The following is a 23,000-nucleotide window of genomic DNA, read 5'->3' as shown; positions in this document are numbered from 1 at the left end:
ATGTGACTTTAGGAAATTCAACACCACGTTGAGATCCCAAGGTGCACAAAAGGGGGCTGAATATGCAGCACTCCCCTAACAAATGTCTGAACTTCAGGTAGTGAAGCCAGTTCTTTCTGGAAGAAAATCGATAGAGCCGAAATCTGGACCTTAATGGAAACCAATTTTAGGCCCATAGTCACCCCTGACTGTAGGAAGTGCAGAAAACGGCCCAGCTGAAATTCCTCCGTTGGGGCCTTCCTGGCCTCACACTACGCAACATATTTTCGCCATATGCGATATAATGGTTTGCGGTCACTTCTTTCCTAGCTTTAATCAGCGTAGGGATGACTTCCTCCGGAATGCCCTTTTCCTTCAGGATCCGGCGTTCAACTGCCATGCCATCAAACGCAGCAGGTCCTGTCTGAGCGGCAGAAGCCATGGGTCCTCTGAGATCATTTCTTGAAGTTCTGGGTACCAAGCTCTTCTTGGCCAATCCGGAACAATGAGTATAGTTCTTACTCCTCTTCGTCTTATTATCCTCAGTACCTTGGGTATGAGAGGAAGAGGAGGGAACACATAAACCGACTGGTACACCCACGGTGTCACTAGAGCGTCCACAGCTATTGCCTGAGGGTCTCTCGACCTGGCGCAATATCTTTCTAGCTTTTTGTTGAGGTGGGACGCCATCATGTCCACCTGTGGCCGTTCCCAGCGATTTACAATCAGCTGAAAGACTTCTGGATGAAGTCCCCACTCTCCCGGGTGGAGGTCGTGCCTGCTGAGGAAGTCTGCTTCCCAGTTGTCCACTCCCGGAATGAACACTGCTGACAGTGCTAACACGTGATTTTCCGCCAATCGGAGAATCCTTGTGGCTTCTGCCATCGCCACCCTGCTTCTCGTGCCGCCCTGTCGGTTTACATGGGTGACCGCCATGATGTTGTCTGACTGGATCAGTACCGGCTGGTTTTGAAGCAGGGGTCTTGCCTGACTTAGGGCATTGTAGATGGCCCTTAGTTCCAGAATATTTATGTGTAGGGAATTCTCCTGGCTTGACCATAGCCCTTGGAAGTTTCTTCCCTGTGTGACTGCCCCCCAGCCTCGAAGGCTGGCATCCGTGGTCACCAGGACCCAGTCCTGTATGCCGAATCTGCGGCCCTCTAGAAGATTAGAACTCTGCAGCCACCACAGCAGAGACAACCCTGTCTCCAAGGACCAGGGTATCAGCCGATGCATCTGAAGATGGGATCCGGACCACTTGTCCAACAGATCCCACTGAAAGATTCTTGCATGGAACCTGCCGAATGGAATTGCTTCGTAGGAAGCTACCATTTTTCCCAGGACTCGCGTGCAGTGATGCACCGAGACCTGTTTTGGTTTCAGGAGATCTCTTACTAGAGACGACAACTCCTTGGCTTTCTCCTCCGGGAGAAACACCCTTTTCTGGTCTGTGTCCAGAACCATCCCCAGAAACAGTAGACGTGTCGTAGGAACCAGCTGTGACTTTGGAATATTCAGAATCCAACCATGCTGTTGTAGCACCTCCCGAGATAGTGCTACCCCGACCAACAACTGCTCCCTGGACCTCGCCTTTATAAGGAGATCGTCCAAGTATGGGATAATTAAAACTCCCTTTTTTCGAAGGAGTATCATTTCGGCCATTACCTTGGTAAATACCCTCGGTGCCGTGGATAGACCAAACGGCAACGTCTGGAATTGGTAATGACAGTCCTGTACCACAAATCTGAGGTACTCCTGGTGAGGAAGGTAAATGGGTACATGCAGGTAAGCATCCTTGATGTCCAGTGATACCATGTAATCCCCTTCCTCCAGGCTTGAAATAACGGCCCTGAGCGATTCCATCTTGAACTTGAACCTTTTTATATAGGTGTTCAAGGATTTCAAATTTAAAATGGGTCTCACCGAACCGTCCGGTTTCGGTACCACAAACATTGTGGAATAGTAACCCCTTCCTTGTTGAAGGAGGGGTACCTTGACTATCACCTGCTGCGAATACAGCTTGTGAATTGCCTCCAGCACTGCCTCCCTGTCCGGGGGAGCTGTTGGCAAGGCAGATTTGAGGAAACGGCGAGGGGGAGACGTCTCGAATTCCAGCTTGTACCCCTGAGATACTACTTGTAGAATCCAGGTATCCACCCGTGAGCGAGCCCACTGGTCGCTGAAGTTCTTGAGACGGGCCCCCACCGTACCTGGCTCCGCCTGTGGAGCCCCAGCGTCATGCGGTGGACTTAGAGGAAGCGGGGGAGGGCTTTTGTTCCTGGGAACTGGCTGTATGCTGCAGCTTTTTTCCTCTACCTCTGCCTCTGGGCAGAAAGGACGCGCCTTTAACCCGCTTGCCTTTCTGGGGCCGAAAGGACTGTACCTGATAATACGGTGCTTTCTTTGGCTGTGAGGGAACATGGGGTAAAAATGCTGACTTCCCAGCTGTCGCTGTGGAAACGAGGTCCGAGAGACCATCCCCAAACAACTCCTCACCCTTGTAAGGCAAAACTTCCATGTGCCTTTTAGAATCTGCATCCCCTGTCCACTGCCGAGTCCATAAACCCCTCCTGGCAGAAATGGACATTGCACTTATTTTAGATGCCAGCCGGCAAATATCCCTCTGTGCATCTCTCATGTATAAGACTGCGTCTTTAATATGCTCTATGGTTAGCAATATAGTGTCCCTGTCTAAGGTATCAATATTTTCTGACAGGGAATCTGACCTCGCAGCTGCAGCACTGCACATCCATGCTGAAGCAATAGCTGGTCTCAGTATAATACCTGAGTGTGTATAAACAGACTTCAGGACAGCCTCCTGCTTCCTATCAACAGGCTCCTTTAGGGCGGCCGTGTCCGGAGACGGTAGTGCCACCTTCTTTGACAGGCGTGTGAGCGCTTTATCTACCCTAGGGGATGTCTCCCAACGTGACCTATCCTCTGGCGGGAAAGGGTACGCCATTAGTAACTTTTTAGAAATTACTAGTTTCTTATCGGGGGAAGCCCACGCTTCTTCACACACTTCATTTAATTCATCAGAAGGGGGAAAAACCACTGGTAGTTTTTTCTCCCCAAACATAATACCCTTTTTTGTGGTACCTGGGGTAATATCAGAAATGTGCAACACATTTTTCATTGCCGTAATCATGTAACGTGTGGCTCTATTGGAATGTACACTAGTCTCATCATCGACACTGGAGTCAGTATCTGTGTCGACATCTGTGTCTGCCATCTGAGGTAGCGGGCATTTTAGAGCCCCTGATGGCTTTTAAGACGTCTGGGCAGGCACGGGCTGAGAAGCCGGCTGTCCCACATCTGCTATGTCGTCAAACGTTTTATGTAAGGAGTTGACACTGTCGCGTAATTCCTTCCACATATCCATCCACTCAGGTGTCGACCCCGCAGGGGGTGACATCACATTTATCGGCACCTGCTCCGCCTCCACATAAGCCTCCTCATCAAACATGTCGACACAGCCGTACCGACACACCGCACACACGCAGGGAATGCTCTGACTGAGGACAGGGCCCCACAAAGCCCTTTGGGGAGACAGAGAGAGTATGCCAGCACACACCAGAGCGCTATATAAAACAGGGATACACACTACACAGTGATTTTACCCCTTATAGCTGCTTATATATCACAGATTGCGCCTAAATTTAGTGCCCCCCCTCTCTTTTTTACCCTATGTAGTCTGGAACTGCAGGGGAGAGCCTGGGGAGCGATCCTTCCAGCGGAGCTGTGAGGGAAAATGGCGCCAGTGTGCTGAGGGAGATAGCCCCGCCCATTTTCCGGCGGGCTTCTCCCGCTTTTTTTATACAGTTATGGCAGGGGATTTTACACATATATAGTCTTAAAGGCTATATTATGTGTTAATTTGCCAAGTAAGGTACTTATATTGCAGCCCAGGGCGCCCCCCCCCCAGCGCCCTGCACCCATCAGTGACCGGAGTATGTGGTGTGCCTGGGGAGCAATGGCGCACAGCTGCAGTGCTGTGCGCTACCTTAATGAAGACCGAAGTCTTCTGCCGCCGATTTCCAGGAACGTCTTCTTGCTTTTGGCTCTGCTAGGGGGACGGCGGCGCGGCTCCGGACGACCGAGGCTGGGCCTGTGTTCGATCCCTCTGGAGCTAATGGTGTCCAGTAGCCTAGAAGCCCAAGCTAGCTGCAAGCAGGTAGGTTCGCTTCTCTCCCCTAGGTCCCTCGTAGCAGTGAGTCTGTTGCCAGCAGATCTCACTGAAAATAAAAAACCTAAATATTACTTTCTTTCTAAGAGCTCAGGAGAGCCCCTAGTGTGCATCCAGCTCGGCCGGGCACAAAATTCTAACTGAGGTCTGGAGGAGGGTCATAGAGGGAGGAGCCAGTGCACACCAGGTAGTCCTAAAGCTTTCTTTAGTTGTGCCCAGTCTCCTGCGGAGCCGCTATTCCCCATGGTCCTTACGGAGTTCCCAGCATCCACTTAGGACGTTAGAGAAATAGGATTTTAATTACCTACCGGTAAATCCTTTTCTCGTAGTCCGTAGAGGATACTGGGGTCCACATTAGTACCATGGGGTATAGGCGGGTCCACCAGGAGCCATTGGCACTTTAAGAGTTTGAGAGTGTGGGCTGGCTCCTCCCTCTATGCCACTCCTACCAGAGGAAACGGACATCTTCGAGAGAAAGATTATACACAGATAGTGGCGAAATTCATACCAGCTCACACATACAAGGCAAACCAAGACAACGAGCTTGAAACTCAGCAACAGCTGAAACATTACTTAACCAAGTAACAAGGCAATACTTAACTAAGAACAAAGTTGCACTGAACCAGATAACCACTGCAGGATAACGAAGCGCTGGGCGGGCGCCAGCATTATCTACGGACTACGAGAAAAGGATTTACCAGTAGGTAATTAAAATCCTATTTTCTCTTACGTCCTAGAGGATGCCGGGGTCCACATTAGTACCATGGGGATGTACCAAAGCTCCCAGAACGGGAGGGAGAGTGCTGAGGCTCCTGCAGAACTGATTGACCAAACTTTAGGTCCTCAGAGGCCAAAGTCTCTAACTTGTAGAACTTAGCAAACGTGTTCGACCCTGACCAAGTAGCTGCTCGGCAAAGCTGTAAAGCCGAGACACCCCGGGGCAGCCACCCAGGAAGACCCCACCTTCCGAGTAGAGTGGGCATTAACAGATTTTGAACATGGCAATCCTGCCGTAGAATACGCATGCTGGATAGTGAACCTGATCCAACGCGAAATTGTCTGCTTAAAAGCAGGACACCCAATTTTCTTGGGATCATACAAGACAAACAGAGTTCGATTACCTGTGACGAGCAGTCCTCTTCACATACTGTAGATTTTCAGAGCCCTTGCAACATCCAAGGACTTTGATGGAATTGAGGAGTCAGTAGCAACTGGTACCACAATAGGTTGATTGACATGAAAAGCTGACACAACCTTAGGAAGAAACTGCCGACGTGTCCGGAGCTCAGCTCTATGTTCATGAAAGATCAAGTAGGGGCTTTTACAAGACAAAGCCCCCAACTCCGACACGCGTCTAGCAGAAGCCAAGGCCAACAAAGTGACAGCCTTCCACGTGAGAAACTTGACCTCAACCTCCTGTAGAGGTTCGAACCAATCCGATTGGAGGAACTGTAACACCCTGTTAAGATCCCAGGGTGCCGTAGGTGGCACAAAGGGAGGCTGGATGTGCAGAACCCCTTTCAAGAAAATCTGAACTCAGGGAGGGAAGCCATTTGTTTCTGGAAGAAAATGGATAGGGCCGAATTCTGGACCTTTACGGATGCCAACCTCAGGCCCATATCCACTCCTACTTGCAGGAAGAGGAGAAAACGTCCAAGTTGAAACTCCACCGTAGGAAACTTTTTGGATTCACACCAATACACATTTTTTCCAAATGCGATGGTAATGTTTAGACGTTACTGCTTTCCTAGCCTGTATCAGGGTAGGAATAACCTTGCTAGGTATACCCTTTCGGGCTAAGATCTGAGGGAGAGGCCTCGGATCTTCCAGCAGTAAGTCCAGAAGATCCGCGTACCAAGCCCTTCTTGGCCAGTCCGGAGCAATGAGAATTGCCTGAACCTTTGTTCTCTTTATGAGTTTTAGAACTCTTGGAATGAGAGGAAGTGGAGGGAACACATACACTGACTTGAACACCCACGGAGTTACCAGGGCATCCACCGCCACTGCTTGTAGGTCTCTCGACCTGGAACAGTACCTCCGAAATTTTTTGTTGAGATGTGAGGCCATCATGTCTATTTGAGGCACACCCCAACGATAGGTCACGTCTGTAAACACCACCGGATGGAGGCCCCATTCTCCTGGATGGAGATCGTGTTTGCTGAGGAAGTCCGCTTCCCAGTTGTCTACTCCTGGAAGGAAGATCATTGATCGCGCCAATGCATGCCTTTATGCCCAGAGGAGGATTCTTGTTACCTCTGAATTGCAGCTCTGCTCTTTGTTCTTCCCTGTCTGTTTATGTAGGCCACTGTCGTTACATTGTCCGACTGTACTTGAATGGCCCGATCTTGTAGAAGATGTGCCGCTTGGTGAAGACCGTTGTACACAGCTCTTATTCCAGAATGTTTATTGGAAGAATGGCTTCCAGATTTGACCATCTTCACTGGAAGGTTTCCCCCTGGGTGGCCTCTTCCCAACCTCTGAGACTTGCATCCGTGGTTAGAAGGATCCGTGGTTAGAAATCCTTGCCTTCGGTGAGAGACGTATCCTCAGGTGCATGTGCAGCTGAAATCCCGACCATTTGTCTAGGAGAACCAGCTGGAAGGGTCGAGCATGGAATCTTCCGTACGGTAGAGCCTCATAGGAGGCAACCATTTTCCCCAGAAGGCGAATGCACTGATGAACCGATACCCGGGCAGGCTTCAAGATATCCCGAACCATTAATTGTATCACCAACGCTTTCTCCACCGGTAGAAACACCCTCTGCACTTCCGTGTCGAGGATCATCCCCAGGAAAGAATCTACTTGTCGGTTCCAAATGTGACTTTGGAAGGTTCAAGATCCAACCGAGATCCCTGAGCAGTCGAGTCGTGAGAGCAATGGATTGCAACAAACTTCTCCCTGGACACTGCCTTTATCAGCAGATCATTCAGGTATGGAATTATGTTCACTCCCTGCCTGCGAAGGAGAGCCATCATCTCTGCCATCACCTTGGTGAACACACTTGATGCCATGGAGAGGCCGAATGGCAGTGCCTGGAACGGATAGTGACTGTCTAACAGTGCAAACTGGAGATAAGCCTGATGTGGCGGCCAAATCGGAATGTGGATGTACGCATCCTTGATATCTAGGGATACCAGGAACTCTCCCTCCTCCAGACCTGAGATAACCTCTCTCAGAGACTCCATTTTGAATTTGAACTCCCTCAGATAGGGGTTGAACATTTTCAAATTCAAAATTGGCCTGACCGAACCATCCGGCTTCGGTACCACGAAAAGGTTCGAACAATAACCCTTGTTTTGCATCTGAGGTGGAACTGGTATAATGACCTGTGACTTTTCCAATTTTTGGATGGCTTCCTGAAGGACAGCCCTGTCTGCCAGCAAAGCTGGTAAGCCTGATTTGCAGTATCGGTGAGGCGGGAGTTCTTGAAAACCCAGCCTGTACCCCCCTGGGACACAATATCCTGCACCCAGGGGTCCAGGCCGGACGACACCCACACGTGGCTGAACCGTCTGAGCCTCGCCCCCACCCGCCCTTCCTCCAAGCCATGCAGTCCACCGTCATGCTGAGGATTTTGATGTACCAGAAACAGGCTTCTGGGCCTGGGAAACTGCAGCAGCAGGTTTTTTTTGGATATTGCCCGACCTCCTCTAAAAAAGGTGTTAGACATCTTGGTCATTGTAGTTTTAGCTGTCCGAAAGGACTGTGATGCAGCTGAAGAAAATGGTTTCTTCGTAGCAGGCACAGCTGAGGAAGAAAAGGTGTCTTACCCGCGGTTGCCGTGGAAATCCACGCATCCCCAAATAGAGCATGACCTGTGTAGGGTAGGTTCTCCACACCTCTCCTGGATTCCGCATCAGCAGACCACTGGCGTAGCCAGAGTCCTCTACGAGCTGAGACAGACATGGAAGATATCCCTGCAGCCATCATACCCAGGTCTTTTATGGATTCCACCATAAATCCTGCAGAATCCTGTATGTTACGTAAAAACAATTCAAAGTCACTTTTATCCATTGTATCCATTTCCTCAAGTAACGTTCCTGACCATTTTACTATAGCTTTAGAGATCCATGCACAGGCAATAGTAGGTTGTAGTATTGCCCCTGAAGCAGTGTATATGGATTTAAGCGTAGTGTCAATTTTGCAATCAGCCGGTTCTTTTAACGCGGTAGATCCCGGGACAGGTAAAACCACCTTCTTTGACAGTCTGGAAACAGATGCGTCAACAATGGGTGGGTTTTTCCATTTCTTTCTATCCTCCTCAGGGAAGGGAAAAGCAACCAGAACCTTCCTGGGAATCTGGAACTTTTTCTCCGGGTTTTCCCAGGATTTTTCAAATACTGTATAGCGTTTAATTCTTTAGACGCAGGGAAGACTCCCAGAGGAAGACCAGTTTGGTTGAAACGTGTTGGGGACAGCTAGAAGACAGCAAGGAGAAACACTTCCACCACAATCGAAAAGCCGACAGCGGAAGCACCATCCCGGACCTCCGACGCCAGCATCACAGCGAGTTTGGACAGCTGGATTGACGGACGGGGAACAGGAGGAATACTTCAGGTGAGTCTCTGTAGTGGAGCGGAGTGCGCCGCGGCAGGTGTTCGGACCAGACGCTGCGGCGGTGCACCCCCTCCCAAGACTGCGACCAGCCTGACGGACGGAGCAGGCTCCCGGGGAAACCCGAACTTGGGCAAACCGAAGAAGCAGGCACGGGTGTTGGGGGTCAGTCAGTCCAGAGCCCCTAAGGATCCCCTCACTTCACCCGCAACAACCACAACAAAGTGCACAGACTTTTGACATCCGGACCGTCACAGAGACACGGGACGCCGGTCTCTGTTCAGGCAGCCCTTTACTTACGGCACAATCACCAGTGCATTTCGAGAGACACTTATTTAGAGACTATTCAAGTGTATAGGCAGAATACTTACAGGGTTTGGAATCCGATCACCATTTGGACTTCATCAGCACCAAGAGCCAATCAGAGCTCCCTATTGGACTATATTATCCATCCCATTGTTAGCTCATTTATTCTGCTTATCACCATTTATTTATTTGTTTTCATTCTATATATGTCAGGTATATGCTGACAACACATCCTTTTAGTTAAAAAGCAAATAAAACTACGGTCAGTTGACCAAACAGCACCCCTTGACTCATTTAAATCATCATCACCCTCAATGCCAATATAAAAAAGCATTGTTGACAGCAGGTCATATCCAATATAGCACACAATTCTTTAGGGGTTGCAGCGCAGTTAGGTATTTTACCAATGGCTTTTGTATGTAACAAGGAGAACGGGACATCTCCTTTACTGGCAAGCTCACCTCAACCACTTACAGATACCACATGCGCAGATTACCCCCTTCAATTGTTTTCCAAAGCTCAAGGCAGAAGCATCATGTAGAGCCCTAATCAGGTGAGAAGAACACACATGCACACCTTTCCGTACAAGAGGGAAGAGGTTAGTGAGTGAAAAAATTCTCTAATCAGGTGCGTCAGGGTGGGATCCCTGTGGGACCTGTGGACTTAGGAGAAATACCGCTATCAACGGTAAGTTCTTACCATAACGTATATTTCTCCTGCAGGGTCCACAGGGTATCCATAGGATACATTGGGATGTCCCAAAGCAATATAGTGGTGGGGATGCTCCTGATTGGACAGGAGAATCCTTTGCCCGAATTCAGCGTCCTGAGAGGCAAAAGTATCAACGGCATAATATCTAATGAATGTGTTAATGAAAGACCATGTGGCTGCCTTACATATATGCTGTGCTGCCCACGATGGACCTACCTTACGAGTAGAGTGAGCTGAGACATTAGGGGGTAATTCTGAGTTGATCGCAGCAGGAACTTTGTTAGCAGTTGGGCAAAACCATGTGCACTGCAGGCGAGGCAGATATAACGTGCAGAGAGAGTTAAGGTGGGTACACACTATTAGATATATCTGCAGATCAATTGCTCTGCAGATATATCTATGTACGGATCGGGCAGTGTGTTGTGCATACACACTGCCCGATCCGTCGGGGGACTGACGTCATGAACTGGGCGGGTCCACCTGTCAATCACCGCCGACCGCCGCAGCATGTGTACGGGCGGTCGGCCGACTGCCCCGTACACACACAGCGACGCGCCAATATATCATTAGATATATTGGCTGTCGGCTGTGCTGCGCGGCCGACGCGATACGTCTGTGAACGACGGAGTTCACAGACGTATCGCCCGTACACACTGGCCGACGGTCCCGCGATGTATCGGCCGTTCAAGAGAACGGCCGATACATCGACCAGTGTGTACGGGCCTTTAGATTTGGGTGGGTTATTTTGTTTCTGTGCAGGGTAAATACTGGCTGCTCTATTTTTACACTGCAATTTAGATTGCAGATTGAAGACACCACACCCAAATCTAACCCTCTCTGCACATGTTATATCTGCCTCCCCTGCAGTGCACATGGTTTTACCCAGCTGCTAACAAAGTTCCTGCTGCAATCAACTTAGAATTACCCCCATTATCCGGAACAGGGAGATAAGCTTGAGAATATGCTTCTGAAATTGTCATCCGAAGCCACCTTAGCCATCCTCTCTTATGAAATCTGTAGAGAACAATGAGAAAATCTGTGTTTCTGATAACACTGGTACAATCTACGAAGATACTTAAGGCATGGACTATGTCCAACGAAGCATCTCCCGCAGACAGGTCTGGCTCTTGAGCCGGGACTACAATTTCTTCGTTAAGGTGGAATTTAGATACCACCTTAGGAAGATACCCAGATTTAGTTCTGAGACCTGCTCTACCTGGATAAAAAAAAAAAAAAAAAAAAAACAGAAATGGAGGACGACATAGCAATGCCAATAAATCTGAAACTCTTCTAGCTGAAGCCATAGCCAGTAGAAAGAGAACTTTAGCTGTCAACCATTTAAGATCCACTCCTTTAAGTGGTTCAAATGGGGCAACTTGAAGGGCCTTTAGAACTAAACTTAAAGTCCCAAGTCAACAAAAAGAGGTTGAATGAGCATAATTCCCTGTAAAAAAGTGTGCACATCCTGTAGGTTGGCAATTTTCTTTTGGAACCATACAGTAAGTGCTGACACTTGCACTCTCAAGGAAGCCACCCTTAAACCTTTATCCATTCCTGCCTGAAGGAATGCTAGGATTCTGGAAACTCTGAAAGACCTGGGATAAAATTTCCGTTCACTGCATCACTGAATATAGGTGCATATTGCCATATTCAGTGATAAATGTAAGCTGAGGAAGGGTTCCTTGCTCTGAGCATTGTTTGAATTACCTGTTGTGAGAATCCTCTTGACTTCAGAATAGAGGTCTCAAAAGCCACGCCGTCAAAAACAGTTGATCCAGATGTCTGATGATGTCTGAGCATACTCTACCATGTTGAATGTTGACCCCATCAATCCCATCACACGCACTGCTGCGTGAATGGATACCCTTCTACTGTGTAGAAGCTCCTGAATCCTTAACTGAAGTTTGGCTATTTTGTTCAGAGGTAAAATTACTTTCTGAAGGCTCGAATCCAGTAAAGCCCCCAAGTAAGTCATCCGCTGTGACGGAACCAGAGACAATTTCACCCAATTTATTAGCCAACCATGCTTCTACAGACACTCTATTGTCTGTTGCAGATGACAGAAAAAATTCCTGAGACTGTGCCAGGAATAAAAGATCGTCGAGGTATGGAAAAAATATGATTTTGGTACTCACCGTTAAATCCTTTTCTCCTAGTCCGTAGAGGATGCTGGGGACTCCAAAAGGACCATGGGGTATAGACGGGATCCGCAGGAGCTTGGGCACACTAAAAAGACTTAAGACTGGGTGTGAACTGGCTCCTCCCTCTATGCCCCTCCTCCAGACTTCAGTTATAGGAACTGTGCCCAGGAGAGACGGACACAAAAGATTTTTGTCTTAACTAAGGGCTACCAAATTACCAGCCCACACCACCGGAATAACACCAAAACCAGATAACAGTATGCATAAAACTCCAGCAACCAGCTGTAATAAACCAATACACAAGTCGTGTATAACTAACTTAACCAGTAAGAAAATATACATAATGCAAGTAAGATTCCGCACTGGGACGGGCGCCCAGCATCCTCTACGGACTAGGAGAAAAGGATTTAACGGTGAGTACCAAAATCCTATTTTCTCTTACGTCCTAGAGGATGCTGGGGACTCCAAAAGGACCATGAGGATTATACCAAAGCTCCAGAACGGGCGGGAGAGTGCGGACGACTCTGCAGCAAACGCCAGGTCCTCATCGGCCAGGGTATCGAACTTATAGAATTTAGCAAAAAAGTGTTCGAACCCGACCAAGTAGCCGCTCGGCAAAGCTGTAGTGCCGAAACACCTTGGGCAGCCACCCAAGAGGAGCCCACCTTTCTGGTAGAATGGGCTTTAACCGCCTTCGGCACCGGTAACCCCCCCCCCCCCGAAGAATGAGCCTGTTGGATCGTGCTACAAATCCAGCGCGCAATAGTCTGTTTTGACGCGGGATGACCAATCCTGTTGGCCGCATACAAAACAAACAACACTTCAGTTTTCCTAGTAACAGCTGTCCTAGAAACGTAAACTTTTAACGCTCTTACAGCTTCCAGAGATTTTGGAATCGCCACTTCTTCCGAAGCTACCGGAACCACAATCGGTTGGTTAATGTGAAATGACGAAACCACCTTTGGTAGAAATTGTTGACGAGTCCTCAATTCCGCCCTATCCGCATGAAAAATCAAGTATGGACTCTTATGAGTCAAAGCTGCCAATTCCGAAACTCGCCTGGCAGATGCCAGCGCCAAAAGCATAACCACCTTCCAAGTGAGAAATTTTAATTCAACCTTCCGCAAAGGTTCAAACTAGGAAGACATGAGGAACCGCAAGACGACATCAAAGTCCCATGGCGCTACAGGCAGTACAAACAGTGGATTGATATGCATTACACCCTTCATAAAAGTCTGAACCTCTGGGAGGGTAGCTAACTCTTTTTGAAAGAAAATAGACAAAGCCGAAATTTGCACTTTGATGGAACCCAATTTCAGGCCTGCATCTACACTTGCCTGTAAAAAGTGGAGAAAACGACCCAAGTGAAAATCCTCCGCAGTAGCCTTTTTAACCTCACACCAGGAAACGTATTTCCTCCAGATACGGTGATAGTGTTACGCCGTAACCTCTTTCCTAGCCTTAATGAGAGTTGGAACGACCTCCCTGGGAATACCCTTACGAGCTAAGATCCGACGCTCAACCTCCATGCCGTCAAACGCAGCCGCGGTAAGTCCGGAAACACGCATGGACCCTGTAACAACAGATCCTCCCTTAGAGGAAGCGGCCAAGGATCTTCCACCAGCAAGTCCTGAAGATCCGGGTACCAGGCCCTTCTTGGCCAGTCTGGAACGACGAGAATCGCCTGAACCCTTGCTCGACGAATGATCCCCAGCACCTTTGGAATGAGAGGAAGAGAAGGGAACACATACACCGACTGGAAGACCCACGGAGACACCAGGGCGTCCACCGCCGTGGTTGTGGGTCCCTTGTCCTGGAACAATACCTCGGGAGCTTCTTGTTGAGCCGAGACGCCATCATGTCTATCATCGGAATTTCCCAGCTTCCTGTCACTTCTGCAAAAACCTCTTGGTGCAGAGCCCACTCTCCCGGATGAAGGTCGTGTCTGCTGAGGAAATCCGCTTCCCAGTTGTCCACCCCCGGTAGGAAAACTGCTGACAGTGCGCGGACGTGTTGTTCCGCCCAGCGAAGTATCTTTGTGGCCTCCGCCATTGCCGCTCTGCTCCTTGTTCCGCCTTGCCGGTTTACATGGGCCACCGCTGTGATGTTGTCTGACTGTACCAGGACCGATCGACCCTGAAGAAGACTTCTTGCTTGGAGCAGGCCGTTGTAAATGGCTCTTAACTCTAGAATATTTATGTGGAAACAGGCTTCCTGGGGCGACCATTTTCCCTGGAAATTTCTTCCTTGGGTGACTGCGCCCCAGCCCCGGAGACTTGCATCTGTTGTCAGAAGTACCCACTCCTGGATACCGAATCGGCGTCCCCCCAGGAGGTGATTCACTTGTAGCCACCACAGGAGAGAAATTCTGGCTCTGGGAGATAAACTTATCTTCCGGTGAATGTGTAGATGAGACCCGGACCATTTGCTCAGCAAGTCCCACTGAAACACGCGGGCGTGAAATCTGCCGTGTGGAATGGCTTCGTACGCCGCAACCATCTTCCCCAGAACCCGAGTACAATGATGTATCGACACTCTCGACGGCTTCAGAAGTTCTCTGACCATCGTCTGCAATTCCAGAGCCTTTTCTTCTGGAAGGAATACCTTCTGTAACTCCGTGTCCAGAATCATGCCCAGAAACGTAAGCCGAGTGGTCGGAATCAACTGGGATTTCGGCAAATTGAGGACCCATCCGTGTTGTCGCAGGACCGATAGAGACAACTCCACACTCTTCAGCAATCGTTCCTTGGACCTCGCCTTTATCAGGAGATCGTCCAAGTACGGGATAATTGAAACCCCTTGTTTGCGAAGAAGCACCATCATTTCCGCCATGACCTTGTTGAAAATCCTCGGAGCCGTGGAAAGCCCAAACGGCAACGTCTGAAATTGGTAATGAGAATCCTGTATCGCAAACCTGAGGAAAGCCTGATGGGGAGGATATATCGGGACATGTAAGTAGGCATCCTTTATGTCGACTGACGCCATAAAATCCCCCCCCTTCTAGGCTGGAGATCACAGCTCGAAGGGATTCCATCTTGAACTTGAAAACTTTCAAGTATGGATTGAGGGATTTTAAATTTAGAATTGGTCTGACCGAACCGTCCGGTTTCGGCACCACAAAGAGGCTCGAGTAGAACCCCTCCCCCCGCTGAGATGAGGGAACGGGAATAATGACCCTCTGTAGACACAGTTTTTGAATCGCTGCTAGCACCACCTCCCTGTCCGGAAGACCTACTGGTAATGCCGAAATGAAGAACCGGTGAGGGGGCATCTCCTGAAACTCCAGTTTGTATCCCTGAGACACGATCTCTAGTACCCAGGGATCCAGACCTGACTGAAACGTCGCAGACGGCCCCCCACCGTTTCGGACTCCCCCAGGGAAGCCCCAGCGTCATGCGGTGGCCTTGGTAGCAGCAAGGGAGGACTTTTGGTCCTGGGCGTCTGAACCTGCAGAAGGTTTCCTTCCCCTTCCTCTACCTTTTGAAGCGAGGAAGGACGAGCCTTTTCCACGCCTGTATTTATTGTGACGAAAGGACTGCATCTGCTGATGTGGTGCCTTTCTCTGTTGTGTGGGAACATAAGGAAGAAAAGAGGACTTACCCGCAGTCGAGACCAGGTCAGCCAAGCCGTCCCCGAACAAGACAGTACCTTTGAAGGGTAGCACTTCCTTCCATAGCCCTCTTGGAGTCGGCATCAGCGTTCCATTGATGGATCCACAGGGCCCTCCTGGCTGATATCGACATGGCATTGGTTCTTGAACCCAAGAGACAGACGTCACTCGCCGCATCTTTTATGTAATCTGCAGCGTCCTTAATGTAACCAAGAGTTAGAAGGACATTATCTTTATCCAGAGTATCTATATCATTAGCTAAATTCTCAGCCCATTTAGCAATGGCACTACTCACCCATACAGACGCCACAGCGGGTCTGAGCAATGCACCCAAATTAGCGAAAATGGACTTCAGAGACGTCTCCATCTTGCGATCCGCCGGATCTTTCAGAGCTGCTGTGTCAGGAGACGGAAGCGCCACTTTCTTAGACAAACGAGATAAAGCTTTGTCAACAGTTGGAGATGCCTCCCATTTTTCCCTGTCATCAGAGGGGAAAGGATACGCCATGTAAATTCTCTTGGGAATCTGCCATTTCTTATCCAGCGACTCCCAAGCCTTTTCACAAAGAGTATTCATTTCATGAGAGGGGGGAAATTTTACCTCAGGTTTTTTTCCCTTGAACAAGCAAATCCTAGTTTCCTGTACCGCAGGTTCATCAGAAATGTGTAAAACATCTTTTATAGACACAATCATGTACTGAATACTCTTAACTAAACGTGGATGTAACGCTGCCTCAGTGAAATCGACGTCGGAATCAGAGTCCGTGTCGGTATCAGTATCCCCCGCCGCTTTTGGGACCCAGATGGGGTTTGAACCTGAGACAAAGCCTCTTCCATAGACTTTTTCCACACCTGGGTCTGCGCCTCAGACTTATCTAACCTCTTTGACAATGAAGTTACACTCGAGTTTAACGTACTGAGTAATGCTAGTAAATCTGGTGTCGGCTGCGTCGACATTCCCAATTCTAGCCCTGCATCCACTCCCCCAATAACCTCCTCCGGTGAAAAAGCTTCCGCCTCAGACATGTCGACACACAGTACCGACACACCACAACACCCAGAACGTCCCTGCTAGGTGACAGGCCTACAATAAAGCCCAGATAGAGGACACAGAAGGAGTATGCCAGCTCACACCGGCGCGCTCCGGCCCGCTCCGGCCAGCTCACACCGGCGCGCTCCGGCCCGCCAAATTCAAACTTGTAAAAATATGCCGGCGGGGGTCTGTTTTCGGCGCCGAGGCACCCACAATCATTCTGCCGCCCCAAAAACTTCAGCAACATGCTGCCCAGGGCGCCCCCCCCAGCGCCCTGCACCCAGTGAATACCGGTGGTGATGTGTGTGGGAGCATGGAGCACAGCGTTATCGCTGTGCTGTACCTTCTGTCACTGAAGTCTTCTGCCGTCCTGAAGTCTTCTGATCTTCTCATACTCACCCGACTTCTGTCTCCTGGCTTCTGTGAGGGGGTGACGGCGTGGCTCCGGGAACAAGCAGCTAGGCGCACCAAGTGATCGAACCCTCTGGAGCTAATGGTGTCCAGTAGCCGAGAAGCAGAGCCTTGAAACTCACAGAAGTAGGTCTGCTTCTCCCCCCCTCACTCCCACGCTGCAGGGAGCCTGTAGCCAGCAGGTCTCCCTGAAATTAAAAAACCTAACAAAAAGTATTTTATAGAGAAACTCAGGAGTGCTCCCCTAGTGTACATCCAGTCACTCCTGGGCACAAAGTCTAACTGAGGTCTGGAGGAGGGGCATAGAGGGAGGAGCCAGTTCACACCCAGTCTTAAGTCTTTTTAGTGTGCCCAAGCTCCTGCGGATCCCGTCTATACCCCATGGTCCTTTTGGAGTCCCCAGCATCCTCTAGGACGTAAGAGAAATTCTTATACCTTGCTGGTGGAGATAAGCTGCCATTATCACCATCATTTTGGTAAATACTCTGGGGGCTGTAGCCAATCCGAATGGTAGAGCCTGAAACTGAAAATACTGTTGGAGGATAGCAAACCTGAGATAGCGCTGATGGGACAGGGCTATAGGAACATGTAGGTAAGAACACTGGATATCCAGGGACACAATAAAATCCCCTGGCTCCATGGCCAAAATGATGAAACGTAAAGTTTCCATATGAATACGAGGTACCCAAAGAGAACTTATTCAGCATTTTTAGATTGAGTATGGGCCGGAACTACCCATTTGGCTTCTGGGCTAGAAACAGGTTGGCGTAGAAACCCTGTCCTCGTTGTGCAAGAGGAACTGGAATGATTACTCCTGACTGAAGCAATGTCTGAACTGCCTCTTGCAAAGTCCTGGTCTTTATCTCTACCAAAGACAGGCTGGTACAAAAAAAAACCTTTGAGGAGGGTTTTTCCTGAAAGCAAACGCATAACCATGAGATACCGCTTCTTGCACCCAGGCATCTGTGGTAGACTGCTGCCAGATTTGTGCAAAATGAAGAAGTCGGCCTCCCACCCAGGGGTCCCTCTGGTGGAGGCTCACACCATCAGGCTGATGACTTATCTTCTGTTTTAGATGCCGGTCCTCTGGTAGCCAAATGCTTTTTAGTCTTACCAGACCTGTTTTATTGGGACTGTTTGTCATCACCCTTTCCTTCTGCTTTTCCTCAAGACCGAAAACGTAAAGTTTCCATATGAATACGAGGTACCCAAAGAGAACTTATTCAGCATTTTTAGATTGAGTATGGGCCGGAACTACCCATTTGGCTTCTGGGCTAGAAACAGGTTGGCGTAGAAACCCTGTCCTCGTTGTGCAAGAGGAACTGGAATGATTACTCCTGACTGAAGCAATGTCTGAACTGCCTCTTGCAAAGTCCTGGTCTTTATCTCTACCAAAGACGGGCTGGTACAAAAAAAAAACCTTTGAGGAGGGTTTTTCCTGAAAGCAAACGCATAACCATGAGATACCGCTTCTTGCACCCAGGCATCTGTGGTAGACTGCTGCCAGATTTGTGCAAAATGAAGAAGTCGGCCTCCCACCCTGGGGTCCCCCTGGTGGAGGCTCGCACCATCAGGCTGATGACTTATCTTCTGTTTTAGATGCCGGTCCTCTGGTAGCCAAATGCTTTTTAGTCTTACCAGACCTGTTTTATTGGGACTGTTTGTCATCACCCTTTCCTTCTGCTTTTCCTCAAGACCGAAAAGGCTGGAAAGCTAGGACTTTAGGCTTGAATTTGTGAGTGGAAGGCAACTTTACTTTATTGGAGTCTTCTTCTGACTCCAAAATACTGGTTAACTCTTTACCAAAAAGAATATCTCCAGTAAAAGGTAGACTCCAAAACCTTCTTGGACTCTGAATCAGCTTTCCATGTGCGTAGCCAAACTGCTCTGCGAGTGGCTACTACTGAGGCTGATGCTTGAGAGGCAATAGTACCCATATCCAAGGCTGCTTCTTCCAAGAATATTGCAGCCTGTTTGATATGTGCAATATGGGATTTTTGCTCTCTACATGTCATTCTCCTTCCATTGCATCAGCCCAGGTAGCCACTGCTTTAGCCATACAGGCTGAAAGTCATGGCTGGTCTTATGATTGCCCCAGATAGGGAAAAAATGGCTTTTAGAAAACCATCTACTCTCCTATCCGTGACATCATTTAATGATGTTGAAGGCAGAGGTAATGTAGATTTTAGCACTAATCGAATGACATGAGTATCTACTTTAGGAGCTACCTCAGTCCCTAGCCGGAAGAGGATAATTGGAATTCCATTTCCTAGGAATTCTAAACTTCTTAGCCCAAGCCTCTTCCATAATTTCCGTCCGCTGTTCTGACCCTGGAAACTGAGTCTTAACTGTTTTGGGATGATTACATTTTAACACAGGCTCTGCTGATTCTTCTAAGGATATAATGGCTTTCATTGCATTAATCAATTCAGATATGTTCACTGAGATGAGCCCTTCTTCCACATCTTCGTATGCAGAACCAGAGTGTAATGAGTCTTCGGATGAATCCTCATCTGAAACAAGTGTACACTGTGAAGATGTTGTTTCAGGTCTATTTGATTTACTTACCCCACTGGCTTTTCAGCCTGTTTCTGTTGAGAGGCTATTGCTTCCCCTTCTGGAAATGATAAACAGCAGGCGGAATGCTGCATATAAAGGTTAATAGTGTAACCTATCCCTGGTACAGAAGTTGGAATTATCTGCTCAGCTACACTGGATAATGTCTGTGCAAACATAGCCCATGGGAGATCAACTTGCACCTGCGTCTGCCTTGAATTTTTCAAGAGACATTGATGAAAGACATGATAGAGTGTTGGTGCTGCTGCTAGTGTATTTTCCTCACCCTTGCCGCTCTTAGACATGATAATCAGACACTTTCACAGTGTACTGCACAATTTGTGACTGTAATCACTTTAAGATGTGTTAAAGTGACATACAATCTGACCCTACCCTGCTTAGCACCAGCACTGAAGATCGAAATAAACAGAGAAACTGACAGAATTATAGCAAAGTCAGCAATCACACTAGCAATCAGTCACAGGTTATACATTAGTATTATGAGCACATATTCAACTACAAATACATTTCAAGTATGTAGGAGACACATTTTACTGCATTACCTTATAAAAGTTTTAACCGTATTCAGACGCAAAGCGAAAGAAACCACAGTAATGTATATCAGACTCGTATGCATTAGGCACCTATCCAACTATTTGTACTCAAAAGGTAGATAGAGACTTAGTGCTGTATAACCTGTACGCAGTAGAGTGGGATACAAGGAAAATCACCCCGCTTCCAGGACCGATCAATACGTTTGCAAACGATGAGTGGATCCAGACGCCCAAGTGAACACTGACGCACCAGTAACAAAGCCGCCTATGCTGCGACTGGGTCCCCTTAGTACACAGTATCTCAGACGGAAGCGGGAAAACAGTTCATGGCGGGAAACTAGGAGGAAACTGGTCATGAACCGGGGGAAGGGGCGACCAGGGGAGCGTCTGACTCCCCACTGCTGACATCAACCCTAGGGATCGCGGTCTCATGTTACCCCAGAGCCTATGATGCCTAAGGCCTAGCGCTGGTGCACTCTTGGTGGCAGGCGCGTCAGCGACTGTTTGGTAGTCTCCCCCCAAAACAGTGCAGCTGCGTCCGTGTTCCCGCCGAAACAGCACTGTACTCATGGGTAAGCGTTGTCGCGACCCGGCGGGGAGTTGTTGAAGCGACTCTTTCTAAAGTACGTATAAGACACTGTTTAGAAAGATCACTCAGAAAAAAATAGTAAGACTAGAAAAATAAAATAAAAAAGTTTATGGCTGATAAAAATAACCAGCCTCATACCATGGTCCGGCTCTTGTTGCACCAAACAAAAAACTAGTTTGCCTGATCCAGGAGGAGGGATATATGGATGGACCCGTTGCATGCTGGGAGGCCAAAAAGCTTTGACCGTTTGGTGCAAATCCGCTGTCGCTCCAACATATCCCAATGTATCCTGTGGATACCCTGTGGACCCTGCAGGAGAAACCCAGAACTCTGGTATGTCGGGAAGCAGGAGACCAGCAATCTTTTCTGCAATTTCATGGACACCATGCAGAGCCACCAAATATAAAGTGGAGTGCCCGAGCAGAGATCAGCGAGACTTGAGAACATCTGGTGGAGGTCATATACAGAGTCTCGAAAAACTCCTTATGCCATGCTGAAACATAACTTGGGTTCTATTTACTAAGCTTTGGACGGAGATAAAGTTGACGGAGATAAAGTAGCAGCCAATCAGCTCCTAACTACCATGTCACAGGCTGGGTTCGAAAAATGAGAGGAGCTGATTGGTTGGTACTTATCTCCATCCAAGGCTTAGTAAATAGACCCCTAAGTCATCTAGGTGGCGCTGCACAAGCTTCATTTCCTGGGCATGTAAAAAGACAGTATCTTTCTACATGTTGCGCTTGGAAAGTGTCAACTGCACCAGCATGACACTCCAGCTTAGATATTGATTGGCTAATTGAGGTATGTCTGCTTGGATAGCAAAGATTTCTGCTTTGGCAGTGTCTCAAAGATTCCTCTCAAGGTCCAAGAAGTCCTGTTTGAAGGGGAGGTCATTTTTAGCAGGGAGGGTATGGAGATGGGCAAGGACTTCCGCTATGGTGGTATTAGGACAACTGTGAAGTCCAGGTAAATCAGAGACTCTATAGGCCTGACACTGGTGGAAGACTAAGACAATGAGCCAGACCGAGAATGAGCCACTTCCGGCTGTAAGATAACAGCTGTAAGACAGCTGTAAGATAACAAAATAAGCTAGGCTGGGAAAGAATATCAACAGAGGTCTTCTTGACAGGCGTCTGAGTCAACTTCTTAGGTTTTTGTTCCCATTGAGGAAGTGATGCAGAGGAAACAAAAGTATAACAGCAAGTACGATAACAGCAATCACAGCAATAAAAGGAGCCTTGAACAACAGATATGAACACACAATAAATAACGCTAAGAGGATTAAATTTCAGCCTGAACAAATTATTACATACTTAAAACTTAGGGGGGAATGTATTATAGCAGCATGTATCGTTACCGAGGTAAAGCAACAAGCCACTCCGAAAAGTAGTACGTCTGCCGAAGCCGGATTATAGACTCCTCCCTCCGGTAATCACCACAGGGCAAACAGTGCATCAGCTTAGTGCTGATGTGCTGTGTCTCCCAGCCCGGCTGGCTCCACTGCACATGCGCGAGATCTCCTACGCAGTCTGGATGCCTCCACAGCCAGGGACAGCTCTGTCCCTGCTGTAAAGATAGGGCAATGTCACTTGCAGCTGTCGTAATCAATAGCTGCAGGCGTCGGTGCTGCTGACCGTTCATACAGTACATTGCCCTGGATATCAGCGTGCTCTCTCCGATACCACACCGCCAGTGTCATACATGGGGGAGAAGCGGTATCAGTGTACATAGTAATAATAATAGGGGGAATTCAAATGTTTGATAAGTCGGTTGGGTGTCTGTTTTTTCCTGTCTATTAGATAGGAAAAGACCGACACCCAACTGACTTTTAAAACAATTGAATATCCCCCAATGTGCGCTGATACCACTTCTCCCCCATAATGAGTGATAATACATTCACCCATTACTTCTTTACAAATATTTTACTTTACTTAGATCATCTATCTTTAATGACCATATTACATATTTTTATATGGGGAAATTACTCACCAGTTTTAAAATACACTGCCCTCTCTTATCATTTCTCGGTGCTGTATGAGCTTTAAAACATAAAAATGGACAATTTTACTTCCCATCATTGTTAGAAACAGCTTCTGAAAATATTTTCTCTAGTGTATTCTAATATACAGTACTATAAACCATTTCAAAAGCATTACAAAGATTAGGCGCACATCTATTTTTCAGAATACTATGGATGTACTTACTGAAATACTCTTTAGTATCCATTAAGGAATATGACCATATTTAAATTTTCATTACAACACACTGAAGGAGACTGAAACATAGACTTTGACAGATAAGAACCACTTAGCCCATCTAGTCTGCCCCTTTTTTAACCTTTTGGTAACCTCAACCCTATTTGATATCTAG

The 23,000-nt window shown here is 48.1% G+C and overlaps 1 protein-coding gene across 4 annotated transcripts in view; it reads right to left on the bottom strand.

Moving 5' to 3' along the window:
- VRK3 (VRK serine/threonine kinase 3) overlaps positions 1-23,000 on the bottom strand; it is a 751,237-nt gene that overhangs the window by 416,932 nt on the left and 311,305 nt on the right. For all 4 annotated transcript variants that reach the window (XM_063945241.1, XM_063945242.1, XM_063945243.1 and 1 more), the window contains one exon: positions 22,620-22,669. In XM_063945241.1, the coding sequence (XP_063801311.1) occupies positions 22,620-22,669 (50 nt within the window). The remainder of the gene's footprint in view (positions 1-22,619; positions 22,670-23,000) is intronic.

The sequence above is a fragment of the Pseudophryne corroboree genome, chromosome 11 (assembly GCF_028390025.1).
Source record: "Pseudophryne corroboree isolate aPseCor3 chromosome 11, aPseCor3.hap2, whole genome shotgun sequence".
NCBI lineage: Eukaryota > Metazoa > Chordata > Amphibia > Anura > Myobatrachidae > Pseudophryne > Pseudophryne corroboree.
This window is presented reverse-complemented; position numbering and strand designations above follow the sequence as displayed.